Below are 14,630 nucleotides of genomic sequence, written 5' to 3' on the forward strand. Positions count from 1 at the left end.
ATCAACGCAGACTCGGAGGTCATGCCTAGTGCGCCTGCCAGTGTGGTATACACCGCAGTAAATATAGAAGTGGAGGCACTGTTTTCTTTAGCACACCATGCACAAGCATCAACATCATTGTATGGCGCTACACAGCTATAGTCTGTTTCAGTAGTTCCTCGCAGCAGAGCCAAGGCTACAGATTTGCAAGTGCTAATTCTACCGGATGTAGTGCCATAGTTAAGAACTCGTTGCATGTCTAAATGGCCATGACAAGTGGTCTTGTCAGCAGGTGTTTTCTTGGATCCTTCTCTGCATGTCGCAGCTGCAGTTTATTCCTGATATTGCCTTGTTTTTAATAAAATATTGCTACGAAACAATATGTGCGATCACGAAAAGGCGATCAGTGTGAAGACGACGACGACGATTAGAAGCTAGCGCGGGCTGTTGACTCTTGGCTAAGCGCAGCGTATCTTCTTGTAAATATACTTGTACATAGCTTTTCGTCTGCATCTTTCTACGTAACATATCTGGTGGAGGTGGACGTTCCCTGTACCTCAGCACGGAGCTTCGCAGTGGACGGTACGTCGAGCCTTCCTTCATGGCTCCCGGCGACAACCCGACTCCGCCGGCTCCAACACCTGCTGCCACTTATGATGTATGCCACCATACATCACTCTCCCCGCTCCCCGTGATCCTGGCGTATTCTCGGGCAAAGATGGGGAAGACGTCGATGACTGGATCAGCCTGTATGAACACGTCAGCCGCAATAATCGGTGGGACCCTACTATTATGCTCGCCAACGTAGTCTTTTACCTCGGTGGCACACCTAGAGTTTGATATCTCACGCACGAAGATGAGCTCACCATTCGGGATTCACTTAAGGCACAGCTTCGGGACTTGTTCGGCAACCCCTATGTTCGGCAACCCCAGAGCCCTATGTCGCGTACATTCAGGACGTCTTGGCTCTGTGCCGCAAAGTTGACACCCACATGACTGAGTCAGACAAGGTTACCCACATCCTCAAAGGCATTGCCGATGACGCCTTCAACTTGCTCGTTTGCAACAACGTAGCGACGGTGTATGCTGTTATAAAAGAGTGCCGCCGCCTGGAACTCGCTAAAAGCCGACGTATTGACCAGCCGTTTGCCCGTCTGCCCAACACCCCAGTGACATCTTCCTATGCCGACACTCCTCGTCCCAACAACACTGCCGATGTTACCAGGATTGTCCGGCGTGGGGTCGCTGGAACGTTGCAGGTGCCGAGCACAGTCCGAAGGGCATAACCTTGAACTGGTAGAGGCCGTCTGGGGTGATGATGGCGGTCTTTTCACGATATCTTTCGTCGACTTTTTGCCATTAGCCAGACTTGAGGTCCATCGATGAGAAGTATTTAGCGTTGCAGAGCCGATCCAATGCATCGTCTATTCATGGGAGGGGGTATACGTCCTTTTTGTGATCTTGTTCAGACACTGATAATCGACGCAGAAACGTAGGGTTCCGTCGTTTCTCTTCACCAAGACTACAGGAGATGCCCATAGGCTTTTGGACGGCTGGATGATGTCGCGCAGCATTTCGTCGACTCTGTGCCTTATAACCTCACATTCTCGTGTAGAAACTCAATAAGGGCTCTGGCGGAGTGGTCGAGCACACTCTTCAATTATTATGCAATGCTTTGCAACTGGCATTTGTTGAATCCTTGATGACGTCGAAAAGCACTCTTTGTATTATCGAAGTAAGCTTCTTAGCTGTTGTTGCTTAATCATGGGGAGACTTGGATTTATGTCGAAGTCTGGTTCGGGAACTACAGTCGTCGGGGTACACGCGGTAAAATCCGAGAGGACATGCGCATTGCTGGTTTCCAGAATTTCCTCGATGTATGCGATCGTCGTGCCCTTGTTGATGTGCTTGAACTCCTGGCTGAAGTTTGTCAGCAACACTTTCGTGTTTCCTCCATGCAGTCAAGCGATTCCTCTAGCGACGCAAATTTCACGGTCGAGCAGTAGACGTTGGTCGCCTTCGATGACGCCTTCTACATCAGCGGGTATTTCTGTGCCGACCACAATAACAATGCTCGAGAGAGGCGGGATGCTTACTTGATTTTCGAGCACACTGAAGGCGTGGTGACTACGAAAGCTCTTCGGCGGTATCGCTTGATCTTCAGACAGGGTTACCAACTTCGACTTCAAGTCGATGACTGCGCCGTGTTGGTTTAGGAAGTCCATGCCGAGAATGACGTCGAGTGAACATTGTGGGAGGGTAACGAAGGTGGCAGGGTAAGTCCGGTCATGAACAGTAATTCTTGCTGTGCAGATTCCAGTCGGCGTAATCAGATGTCCTCCAGCAGTCCGAATTTGAGGGCCTTCCCATGCTGTCTTAACCTTCTTCAAATGGGCGGCGATGTGTCCACTCATGAATGAGTAATCGGCCCCTGTGTCGACTAAGGCTGTGATTGCATGGCCGTTCTGACGCACGTTGAGGTCGGTGGTTTTTAGTCTGGCGTTGCAGCTAGGTCTCGGCATTGGATTACGGCTGCGTCATGTTGAACTGAAGCTGGAATGTCGCGTCATCAGGTCATCTTTCGTCATCGTATTCTTTGCTTCCAGGCTAATCGTTGGGACCCGCGTGCCTTCCACAAAGTTCTACACCATTCGCATCAGGCGATGAAATCAGATAACATAAGGTTCGGCAACAACAGAAAGTGAATAGAAGCATTGATAACTTTCCAGAAACTTCGGATACATGCAGGCACGTCCCGCAATGTGCGATAACATTTGTTAGGCGGCGAAACGTGGCTGCCCGATAAATGGCTAGATGTACACACACAAATACTATGGAAAGTGGATGGGAAAACATCGCCGTGGTAGCTCATTTAGTAAGCCATCGCACACATAATGGGAAAACGTGGGTTTGAATTCCACATATGTCAATATATATTGTTATGGGGAGAAAAGACGATTGACATTCTATTTACAAGATATATACAATGGGCAGGAGACAGGCATACAAGATGAAGCCCATCGCACAATTATCGGTGATCGTTGTCTTCGTCAGTCCTCTGATCATCGTGTGCTGCTGCAGTGCCTTGTAGCAATATGTACTTGTGTGCAGTGGTGATACGTGATGAAGAAGATAATCGAGTCCTTGTTTCCTGCAGCTTTTGAGCACTCGGAAAGCTTTCTGTTGTTTGAAATGGCAAAATGTTTGCTACATGTACAGTGCTTGCGGTCACAGTTGAAAGGCCATCAGAGTACAGTGAAGGCGACGTGATACCCAAGTGATGGACGCTTGTCATCAACAGTTCCATGGCTGCACCAAAACTGCGGCATGTTTGTTTCTATGGCACCACATTTCTAATGCTCAATGAGTAATGCTTGAAACAGAATAAGAATTGATTAACTTGATATCTTCGAAGAGCTGCACTTGGACATTGTGTGACGAATGCTTAGCTGTGCTGTGCAGGAGGTTCCAGCCCCAAGCCCCAGCCCCACACCTGCGACCGATGCGGCTGGGCTCCTCGCAGGTGGCCTCCAGTGCTGGGGGCAGCAGCCCATTCATCTTCTCACCCCTACAGCCACACCGGCGGCCGGGACGAGCACCAATGCTCTGGGTGCAGGGCGAGGTGGCCGCGGTCGCCTTGCAGCTCTGCAACCCACTGCCCACTGAGCTAGCCGTCCAGCACATGGTGGGTGCACTTTCCTGCAGCCTCCCAATGCTGCAGGCAGCATGGGAATTGTGTTTAGTGCATGGATTTGCCTAAGCGTTGTCCTTCTGTCTTCAAATGGCCTTGTGGTGAAATTGAAAATGAAATGAAAAAAGTCAAAGTTCTTGACCACCTTGTCAGTGCTGCCGTTATTCATCCTGGTCCAGATATGATTTACGCACTCAGTAGTTTTCCTGTACCCTGCTCCGCAAAAGGTTTGTGCAGCTTCGTGGGCTCATGCTCCTATTTTCGTTGGTTTGTTGAAAATTTTTTGGATATCACCGGACTACTGACCGACCTTCTCAAGAAGGTCTTGTCTGGCTTGTCTGTAGTTCTTTAGAAAAATTTTCATTTGAAAAGTAGCCAAGCTGGCAACCCAACAATTTTCTAGCCACGAGCCTTCAAAAGTAGGCACTTTGGAGCAAATAGCTAAACTTGGCAACTTCTACACTAAATGCAGGGTTGACACCTACAAGTTTAATTGCATACGACTGAAAAATTGCATCATGTTAAACAGGCTTCAGCGGTCTTAGGCTGGCTAAAACAGGGATGGGTGAAGAGTGTAAGGCATTTCTCTTTGCCCAGAAGTGTTGCCTTGCACAATGTTTCTGCTAGGTTGAGATAGGGCACTGTGGTTGGGTGCGAGGGACTGGTCAGCTGTCGAAGTATGCTAGAGGCATTTGAGTATTGAGTAAAGAAAGCAAGGAAGAGATCGATAGAACTGGAGTCATTGCATTTGTGGGAGGTGGCGCAAGGAGGTAGTCGCCATAGCCACTTTTTATTTAGGCCTACCGGCCACAGTGCCACGGGATCTCGGGAGCGGCCGATACCGTGGCCGCTCAGGTCAAGCACGCCAGCGTTTTCTATTCACACGCTACATGCAAGTGAGCCGTCGTCTTCTTCATCTCGAGGCAATAGTCATGCTTCTACAGGGCCCCCCTCCTAGTGCGAAGTGCGATTGAAATATTTTCAGAAGGCACGTGTATAGAAAGAAGGGAGACGGCAAGCCTATTTATGTCAGTTACGATTAGTAGGGTCCATTAAGAAGTCCTGGTAAAGTTCATGTTGCAGCTAAGGGCAAAGATAGCTCTCTAGTGGTCGTGGCTGAAAGTATCTGGACACAGAGCGAATTGTCTTTTGCATTGAGGTTGTCGTCTTGCATTGTCGACGTGAGCGCACCCAGTGCGGAGCAACTCGGCAAGCAAAGTTGAGGCGTATTGGCCGGTTCTTGGCTCGTTCCGAGAGTTACGACCATTCAGGGGAACAACAGAGAAGACAGTGTTGTCAAATTGCGTGCAGTGGTGGCAGTGGCGGAGAACTGCAAGTGGCACTGTGCCTTGTTGCCTGAACTGATTCATGCTGTGTCCTATGTCCAGAGACGCAAACTTTTCGACCTGCTAGGTGGGGGTGGGCTGGGGCCCAATTCTCATTTTGTTTCTAAAGTCGAGTGAATATGCTAAAAAAAAATGACCGCATGGTTCTTAAGATACTAAACAAATAAATGAAAAAGAAACTAAAGAGTGCACAAATTCTTGGTAGACATTCATAATGCCCCTAGTCAAACTGAAAGAAAACCCTGGGCTACATGAACATTTCCTCAACACCCTAATATTTCAAATATTACAAACTCATTCCAAAGCCTTCATTTGTAAGAACCACTGGACAATACAAACATTTCCACAATAAGCTAGCAATTCAAAAATTGAAAAGAGATTCTAAACTTTTCGTGTTGAAGAACACTGGGCAGTACGAACATTTGCACAATAAGCTAACAATATAAAATCTAAAAGACAGATAATAAACTCTTCATCTTTCAAAAATGTAATCAAACTACCAAACTTGATACAAAACAAAAAGACAAGAACAGTACTCAAAGGGCAGAGGTTGTAATAATGAAGTGGCAAAATGCAGATTTTATGGGAGGGGATAAATTAAGCTCAGGGGCTGTGACAGCTTGAATAAAGCTGGTGCATTATACAGGGATGAAGTTCGCTGTCCTTCCATACAAGGCTACCGCACAAGTTAGGATGTGTTTGTACACATAGTTGATCTGTGAATAAATTTGTCCGTGATGTCAGTGAGATTTGTTTTATGGGTGAGTTCTTTCTGCCTGCGGAGAACTGCTATGTGATTTAACCGCGCTTGCCCCATTGTTGAGTTCAGGTATGTTTTGACGTGACGGAGGCATAAAAATGATCTCTTAGGTGTGCATGATGTGACTTCGATAGTCAAAGCAATTTTGACAAGCTTAGCTACCTCGGGCAAAATATCTCACAGCTGCTCACAGTTATCGCCCAATATTATCTCTACAACATCCTGAAACGTTTTCAAGGTTGTATTGTGCTGCCTTGCTGTATCTATAAGCATCTGATGGTGGATGTTGAGGCATTCAGGCTCAAAATACTGCCTTTAGAACTTCAACAGGTACGTGCTGTCATCATTCCTGGTCAAAAACTGCTCAATCTCTGTAATGTGCTGCCAGATTTCTGGTGGATACCTGTTTCCCAGCAAGGAATCTACTGTGTCCAATAGCTCATGGAACCGCTGGTGGTACATGTCCTGAGCCGAGGGAAATAAGTGGGGTACAGATCCGTTGTCATACCGTCATGAGTCTTCCTTCATCTTTGTGCAAGAGCTTCTTTTTCTTTAACATTCAGCTCCAATTCACGCTCCTCTGCGAGTGTCTCGCTCCAAAATTGGCAAAATCTTTCCTTCCTAAGTCAATTAAAACTCTCCCTGACTACATTGACCATTCTTTCTGCTTGATCAAATCTCAGTGCTGCTTTTGGCTGTACAGTACTACTTACTGTATCTAATTGCGAAAACACGAGTGTCAGGAGCTTGAGGGTGAAGTATGTGTTGAATGACAGTGCCGAAAAATTGCAGCACATTTTCACTGTCTGACTCGCGTCCTGCAGCACCAGGTTATGTGTGCAAGACAATGTACGTACAGTGCTCACGACTCCTCCTGTTGTATGAGGGCTCGCAGCCCACGGTGCTGTCCTCTCTTATTTGCAGCACCATCGTAGCATTGCCCACAGTGATTGTCAGTGCTAAGATTAAAATGACAGTGGTTAGGTTAGAGTTAGAGGAGGCAGTGGTTAGAGTTAGGCATTGGTTAGGTTAGAGCCTTTGCTGCTAAGACAAACTTCGGTAGGTCCAGAAGCAGATGTTGAAGGTCCCTTGCCAAGTGGATTAAATGTCCTTTCATCATTCTCTTTGGAAGGTCTGTTCTTGATGAGATCTCTGTCCATTGTTTTTCACAGTTTCCTTACAATACCAGGAAAGTAAGACCACCAAAGAATGGAGTGCCAAAAGTCTGCTCTGGGTATAAAAGAAAAAATTGAGGGCCAATCCACTCTGTGAAGGTGGAATGCCAGCGAAGCTGTCGTGGTGCTCCTCAATTCACCTCCAATTCGTGGCATGAACATGGTTGGACATCAAAACGAGTGTACGAAACAAAACACGAATGACTAAGGGCCCAAACATAGTCAATCCGCCCGTCTGTTCAGCCCTCGTCTGCCCGCGTGCGGACGCCCAAAGGGCGGGTGGTGTCACAAAATTTGGGGCACGCTCAATCCTCACGAGCAGACCGCATGCGCACTCCTATAGGGCGACGCGGCCTGTTGACAGCTGGCAACCATTCGGCGGAGCAAAGGTGTTCAAGGTTGGCAATTGCCCTTGACAGCAGACATCGCCTCCAGAGGAAGCGCTGCAGCAGACGACACTGGCATATTTTTGCAGATGTGATTTCAAGTTTCAGCGTCTTGGTGAAAATGCGACTCTAGGCTGCCACATTCTGTTCTGCAGCCGCATGTGTTGCATTGGCACCGTCATCCTTCTTCAAAACACTGTGCAGTTGTCTTATCTGCGCCACCTTTTACAGATGAATTGCAATCGCATCACGTTGCAGCATGCAACGTATTCTCAGACGATTACTTTCAGTCCGCGCTGCCTTGCCTGGTTGAACAAATCCCCTCTAATTATCCAACATGCTGCGTTCTATGTCACATGAAAGTGATAGTGTTGCCGGAAGCGATTCATCCAAAATTCCTGTGTTCGGCGCGATGGCGCAGTTTCTGTAGTGCTAGTGATAGCTTCCAAGAATACAGAATGCACGCACATCTGCCGCGTAATATAGTTGTGTAGGTCGCCAAGACACACCTCTTTACCACTGAGCACGTGTGTGAGGCTCCGAATACAGCTTGCTGATGTGCTTGCATTTGCTTGCTCATGCTTTTTTTTTCCACTCTGCCAATTTTAAGAGAGTGCTTAAAGCACTTGGATGCATGAAATGCCTTTTCCTTTTTTTCCATATTGTGGGGGTTCCACTCTGCGTGCGGCTAGGGCTGAAGACGAGCTCCGGATCTAGCCCCACGCACTCGCTTTGTCATCATCATCATCATCAGCCTGGTTACGCCCACTGCAGGGCAAAGGCCTCTCCCATATTTCTCCAACAACCCCGGTCATGTACTAATTGTGGCCATGCCGTTCCTGCAAACTTTTTAATCTCATCCGCCCACCTAACTTTCTGCCGCCCCCTCCTACGCTTCCCTTCCCTTGGAATCCAGTCCGTAACCCTTAATGACCATCAGTTATCTTCCCTCCTCATTACATGTCCTGCCCATCCCATTTCTTTTTCTTGATTTCAACTAAGATGTCTGTAGTGGATCCGAGTCCGCCGCCGCCGCCGTGAGCGTCTGCACGTGTCCTGGGCATCAGCGCGACAGCAGCGACCTTTGTATCTACGTGGGGGAGCCCTGTAGTGGATCCGATTCCGCCGCCGCCACCGTGAGCGTCTGCACAATGAGCGGATGTTTATGTTCGCGGCGCCGGCCTCCCCGGCGTGGAAGTCACGTACAATAAAGGCTCAGTTTCACCGCCGGGGAGGCCGGCGCCGCGAACATAAACATCCGCTCGTTGTGCAGATGCTCACGGCGGCGGCGGCGGAATCGGGTCCACTACAGGGCTCCCCCCCTTAGATACAAAGGTCGCTGCTGTCGCGCTGATGCCCAGGACACGTGCAGACGCTCACGGCGGCGGCGGCGGAATCGGATCCACTACAATGTCATTAACTCGCGTTTGTTCCCTCGCCCAATCTGCTATTTTCTTATCCCTTAACGTTACACCTATCATTCTTCTTTCCATAGCTCGTTGCGTCGTCCTCAATTTGAGTAGAACCCTTTTCGTAAGCCTCCAGGTTTCTGCCCCGTAAGTGAGTACTGGTAAGACACAGCTATTATATACTTTTCTCTTGAGGGATAATGGCAACCTGCTGTTCATGATCTGAGAATGCCTGCCAAACGCACCCCAGCCCATTCTTATTCTTCTGATTATTTCCGTCTCATGATCCGGATCCGCCGTCACTACCTGCCCTAAGTAGATGTATTCCCTTACCAGTTCCAGTGCCTCACTACCTATTGTAAATTGCTGTTCTCTTCCGAGACTGTTAAACATTACTTTAGTTTTCTGCAGATTAATTTTTAGACCCGCTCTTCTGCTTTGCCTCTCCAGGTCATTGAGCTTGCATTGCAATTGGTCCCCTGAGTTACTAAGCAAGGCAATATCATCAGCGAATCGCAAGTTACTAAGGTATTCTCCATTAACTTTTATCCCCAATTCTTCGCAATCCAGGTCTCTGAATACCTCCTGGAAACACGCTGTGAATAGCATTGGAGAGATCGTATCTCCCTGCCTGACGCCTTTCTTTATTGGGATTTTGTTGCTTTCCTAATGGAGGACTATGGTGGCTGTGGAGCCGCTATAGATATCTTTCAGTATTTTTACATACGGCTCATCTACACCCTGGTTCCGTAATGCCTCCATGACTGCTAAGGTTTCGACAGAATCAAACGCTTTCTCGTAATCAATGAAAGCTATATATAGGGGTTGGTTATATTCCGCACATTTCTCTATCACCTGATTGATAGTGTGAATATGATCTCTTGTTGAGTAACCTTTACGGAATCCTGCCTGGTCCTTTGCTTGACAGAAGTCTAAGGTGTTCCTGATTCTATTTGCGATTACCTTAGTAAATAGTTTGTAGGCAACGGATAGTTAGCTGATCGGTCTATAATTTTTCAAGTCTTTGGCGTCCCCTTTCTTATGGATTAGGATTATGTTAGCGTTTTTCCAAGATTCCGGTACGCTTGACGTCATGAGGCATTGCGTATACAGGGTGGCCAGTTTCTCTAGAACAATCTGCCCACCATCCTTCAACAAATCTGCTGTTACCTGATCCTCCCCAGCTGCCTTCCCCCTTTGCATATCTCCCAAGGCTTTCTTTACTTCTTCCGGCGTTACCTGTGGGATTTCGAATTCCTCTAGACTATTTTCTCTTCCATTATCGTCGTGGGTGCCACTGGTACTGTATAAATCTCTATAGAACTCCTCAGCCACTTGAACTATCTCATCCATATCAGTAATGATATTGCCGGCTTTGTCTCTTAGCGCATACATCTGATTCTTGCCAATTCCTAGTTTCTTCTTCACTGTTTTTAAGCTTCCTCCGTTCCTGAGAGCATGTTCAATTCTATCCATATTATACTTCCTTATGTCAGCTGTCTTACGCTTGTTGATTAACTTCGAAAGTTCTGCCAGTTCTATTCTAGCTGTAGGGTTAGAGGCTTTCATACATTGGTGTTTCTTGATCAGATCTTTCGTCTCCTGCGATAGTTTACTGGTATCGTGCCTAACGGAGTTACCACTGACTTCCATTGCACACTCCTTAATGATGCCCACAAGATTGTCGTTCATTGCTTCAACACTAAGGTCCTCTTCCTGAGTTAAAGCCGAATACCTGTTCTGTAGCTTGATCTGGAATTCCTCTATTTTCCCTCTTACCGCTAACTCATTGATCGGCTTCTTATGTTCCAGTTTCTTCCGTTCCCTTCTCAGGTCTAGGCACCCGCAGGGGCATCTGCATCAGCAGGCGTTTGGTGTGTTGCGACACCACGTACCCGAGCACACAAGGGTTGGACCCTCCCACGTGTAGCCGTGCACGGCTTAGCCGTGTCCGGGGAAAAGGGGATCCTGGGGGTTGAGCCAGTGCCGGCTGTTTGGACCTTTACGGCCCCTCGGCGGCGGCAGGGGTATCCCTTTGGCCTCGGCTTCACGTAGACGGCACCCCCGGACTGACCCACCCGGGGGAAATTGGTAGTTGCGTTTTCCTGTCCTCCTCTCCATCCTGCGTCTTTTTCTCTTCCTTTCAATCTTTCCTGTCTTCTCGTCTCTTCTATTTACTTCCAACTTTCCTGGCAGCGAGGGTTAACCTTGTGTGGGTGGCCAACCTTGGGTACTCCAGATTGGGTTATAGTGGCACCGTACAACTGGCGAGGGCTTATCTTACTTGTAAGACTTGCTCCGTCCCCATGTTGGGCTCGGTGGTGGGCGGTTGGCGCTGCTGCCGAACTCAAGACTTCTATATGGCTTCTAGCAAACCACTTTCCCTTGATCGCCCTCTAAAAAGAGGGCGCACCGTTTCAATTCTTTTTGAAGAATAATCAAGAAAACTTCCCTAAATACCAAGTAATCCACAGCGAAGGCAGCAAGAGCGTGCGTAAATTCTCCCCCTTCTTGGTGGCGAAATGCCTCGCAAACACTATAGGATCTGGCTACAAACCTACAAAGATGTCGAATGGAGACCTGCTCCTTGAATTGAAGGATAAAACACAACACGATAAAATTAATGACTTGAAATGCATTGGCGATGTAGCAGTCACTGTGTCGGCACATCGAACCATGAACACGAGCCGTGGAGTAATCTCTGAAGACGACTTCTTAGACCTTAGTAATGATGAGCTGCTTGAAGGTTTCCAGGACCAAAATGTGATCAAAGTAGAAAGAATCCAAATCCGCAGGAACAATGAACAACTTCCAACAAAGCACATAGTATTAACCTTTGGTGTCAGTCTACTGCCTACTACGTTGGATGCAGGCTATATCAAAGTACGTGTTAGGCCGTACATCCCAAATCCTAGATGGTGCTTTAAGTGCCAGAGGTATATTCATGGATCCCAGACGTGCCGAGGAAGGCAGACCTGCGCAAAATGCAGCTCGAACGATCATGCATCAGACACTTTCGACTCATCTCCACATTGCGTGAACTGTGATGGAAGCCATCCAGCCTACTCTAGAACATGCCCTAAATGGAAGAAAGAAAAAGAAATCATTGCATTGAAGGTCAAAGAAAACATAACATTTCACGAAGCAAGGAAACGTCTGTCATATTTCTATCACACAAGCTTTTCCGAGGTGGCGCGACGGGGGGCAGCATCGCAGATCCCTCGGGAGTCTACTGCGGTCACTGATAGTGGCCCGGTAATCACTCCACCTGCCCCCCTAGTGGCTGCAGCAAGTGCTGCTCCATAAACATCGAAGGTGGACCTGCCGACTCCGGTCCCGCAGGTCCCAAAGCTAATCCGGTCTCCAAGGCCTGGGACGCGAGTTTCAGCGCCTAGTTCACGATCCTCCAGCACTTCAGAGAAGGTTATGGAGGTCGATCAGATATCCCCGGCGCCATTGACGCCGAAAGACCAGCGCTCTCAAGAGCGCGCTAGAAAAGATCAAATACCTGTAACTGCTCAAAGAAAGGGTCCGGTAACCTAAGCGGTTACCGCCCTTGTATACATATTCATCTATCTTTACCACATGCTCTTGAACACAGACAACAAAAATCCTCCTCAATATGGCTACACAAATAATTCAATGGAATGCCAGGGGCCTATTTCGCAATCTAGATGACGTGAAAGATCTACTAGAGGAATATCAGCCACGACGGTTCTGTGTTCAAGAAACACATTTAAAGTCTACACACCAGAACTTTTTAAAACAGTACATAATTTTTCGTAAAGATAGAAATAATGGCAATTCTTCTTCATGTGGTGTGGCAATCATAGCCCAAAAGTCAGTTGCATGCCAGCATGTATCACTCCAAAGTTCATTTGAAGCAGTGGCTGTTCGTGCTATATTGTTCAACCAACTTATAACTATTTGCTCTATATATTTACCGCCTGCTGAAAGGTTTGACATTGCAGAATTTGAAAAGCTGATTGACCAGCTTCCCGAACCCTATATAATAATCGGGGACTTCAATGCTCACAGCACATTCTGGGGTCACTCAAGATGTGATGTGAGAGGACGGGCAATAGAGAACTTCCTTCTTTCTTCTGGAGCTGCCTATTTAACAAGGCAGAGCCAACCTTTTACAGTTCCACACACAACACATATTCATGTATAGATTTAGCAATAGGGTCAGCGTCACTTCTTCCATACCTGGAATGAAGAGTTATCAGTAATCCATACGGGAGCGATCATTTCCCTACACTCCTAGAACAACAAAGTGGCATGATGGACCAGCTTACCCCAAAAAGTGGAAAATTCATAGTGCCGACTGGTCGAAATTCAGAAACACATGTAAACTGTGCCTGGGAGATGTGGACTACCTAGGTGTAGAGGAACTCGCCAGCTACATCACTGAACATATCCTCTGTTTTGCTAAAAACTGTATACCTCAGTCCCGCACAGATAAAGTCAATCCAAAGCCGTGGTGGAACAAGGACTGCGAAACTGCAAAGAAACACCAGAACAAAGCATGGAGTAGATTTTCACGCTATCCAACCACAGAAAACCTAATAGAATTTAAGCGGTGCAAAGCAACTGGACGCCGTACCCGCCGTATATCTAAAAGAGAAAGCTGGACGCGCTACATATCCTCAATAAACTCGTACACGGATGTTAGCAAAGTATATAACAGGGTACGTAAACTAAAAGGACAACGTCCAAATCCTTTCCCTCTCGTCAGTGGCTCTGGTGAGTCAATAGAAGACCAAGCAAACACTCTTGGCGAGCACTTTGAGAGAGTATCAAGTTTGGAAAACTATTCCGAAACTTTCTTAAAGCATAAAAGAATAGCTGAAAATATTCCTCTGCGTCCAAACAAGTCATCAGAAGGGTACAATAGACCATTAACATTCCATGAACTCAAGCTTGCCCTAGGCTCTTGTGGTAGCTCGGCTCCAGGTTCTGACGCAATAACTTATGAAATAATCAACAATCTGCCTTATGAGACTCTAAACTGCCTTTTAGGCCTTTACAATAAGATGTTTGCTACTGGCCATACACCTTCATCTTGGAAAGAAGCAGTAGTCCTACCAATACTCAAACACAGCAAAGACCCTTCCTTAGTTAGCAGTTACAGACCAATTGCACTCACTAGCTGCTTACTCAAAGTATTTCAAAAGATGATTAACCGACGCCTTGTCTTCTTTTTGGAATATAATGGTATATTGGACCCTCGCCAATCTGGCTTCTGAAGAGCGAGGTCTACTACCGATAATCTAGTTCTCCTTGAATCATATATACGTGATGCATTTGTACATAGCCAATACTGTCTGTCTGTATTCTTTGATCTTGAGAAGGCATATGATACTGCCTGGCGACACGGTATTCTGCAAGACCTGTCTTCCTATGGAATTTGTGGTAGTATGCTAAATATTTTGCAAAATTACTTATCTGAAAGAAAGTTCCGCGTTAGAATTGGCAATGTACTATCGTGCACTTTTATTCAAGAAAACGGTGTACCACAGGGAGGAGTGCTAAGTTGCACACTTTTTATAATCAAAATGAACTCTCTCCGCTCTGTTATACCATCAATGGTGTCTTATTCTGTCTATGTGGACGACATCCAAATCAGCTTTAAATCTTGCAACCTGTCCATATGTGAACGCCAGATACAGTTGAGTGTTAACCGGCTCACGAAATGGGCAGACGAAAACGGGTTTACATTCAATGCAGAAAAGACTTCCTGTGTGCTATTTTCCAGACGTAGTGGGGTATCTCCTGACCCTTGCATTACGATGCATGGGAGAAACCTTATAAATTGAAAAGAACAAAAATTCCTAGGTGTAATCTTCGATAGTAAGCTAACCTTCATGCAGCATATAAAACA

The 14,630-nt window shown here is 46.9% G+C and overlaps 1 protein-coding gene across 4 annotated transcripts in view; it reads left to right on the forward strand.

Annotated features, from left to right (window-relative positions):
* Window positions 1-14,630, forward strand: part of brun (trafficking protein particle complex subunit brun) — a 663,235-nt gene that overhangs the window by 319,993 nt on the left and 328,612 nt on the right. For all 4 annotated transcript variants that reach the window (XM_070522710.1, XM_070522707.1, XM_070522708.1 and 1 more), the window contains one exon: window positions 3,442-3,664. In XM_070522710.1, coding sequence (XP_070378811.1) covers window positions 3,442-3,664 — 223 coding nt within the window. The remainder of the gene's footprint in view (window positions 1-3,441; window positions 3,665-14,630) is intronic.

This window comes from Dermacentor albipictus, chromosome 7 (assembly GCF_038994185.2).
Source record: "Dermacentor albipictus isolate Rhodes 1998 colony chromosome 7, USDA_Dalb.pri_finalv2, whole genome shotgun sequence".
Taxonomy (NCBI): domain Eukaryota; kingdom Metazoa; phylum Arthropoda; class Arachnida; order Ixodida; family Ixodidae; genus Dermacentor; species Dermacentor albipictus.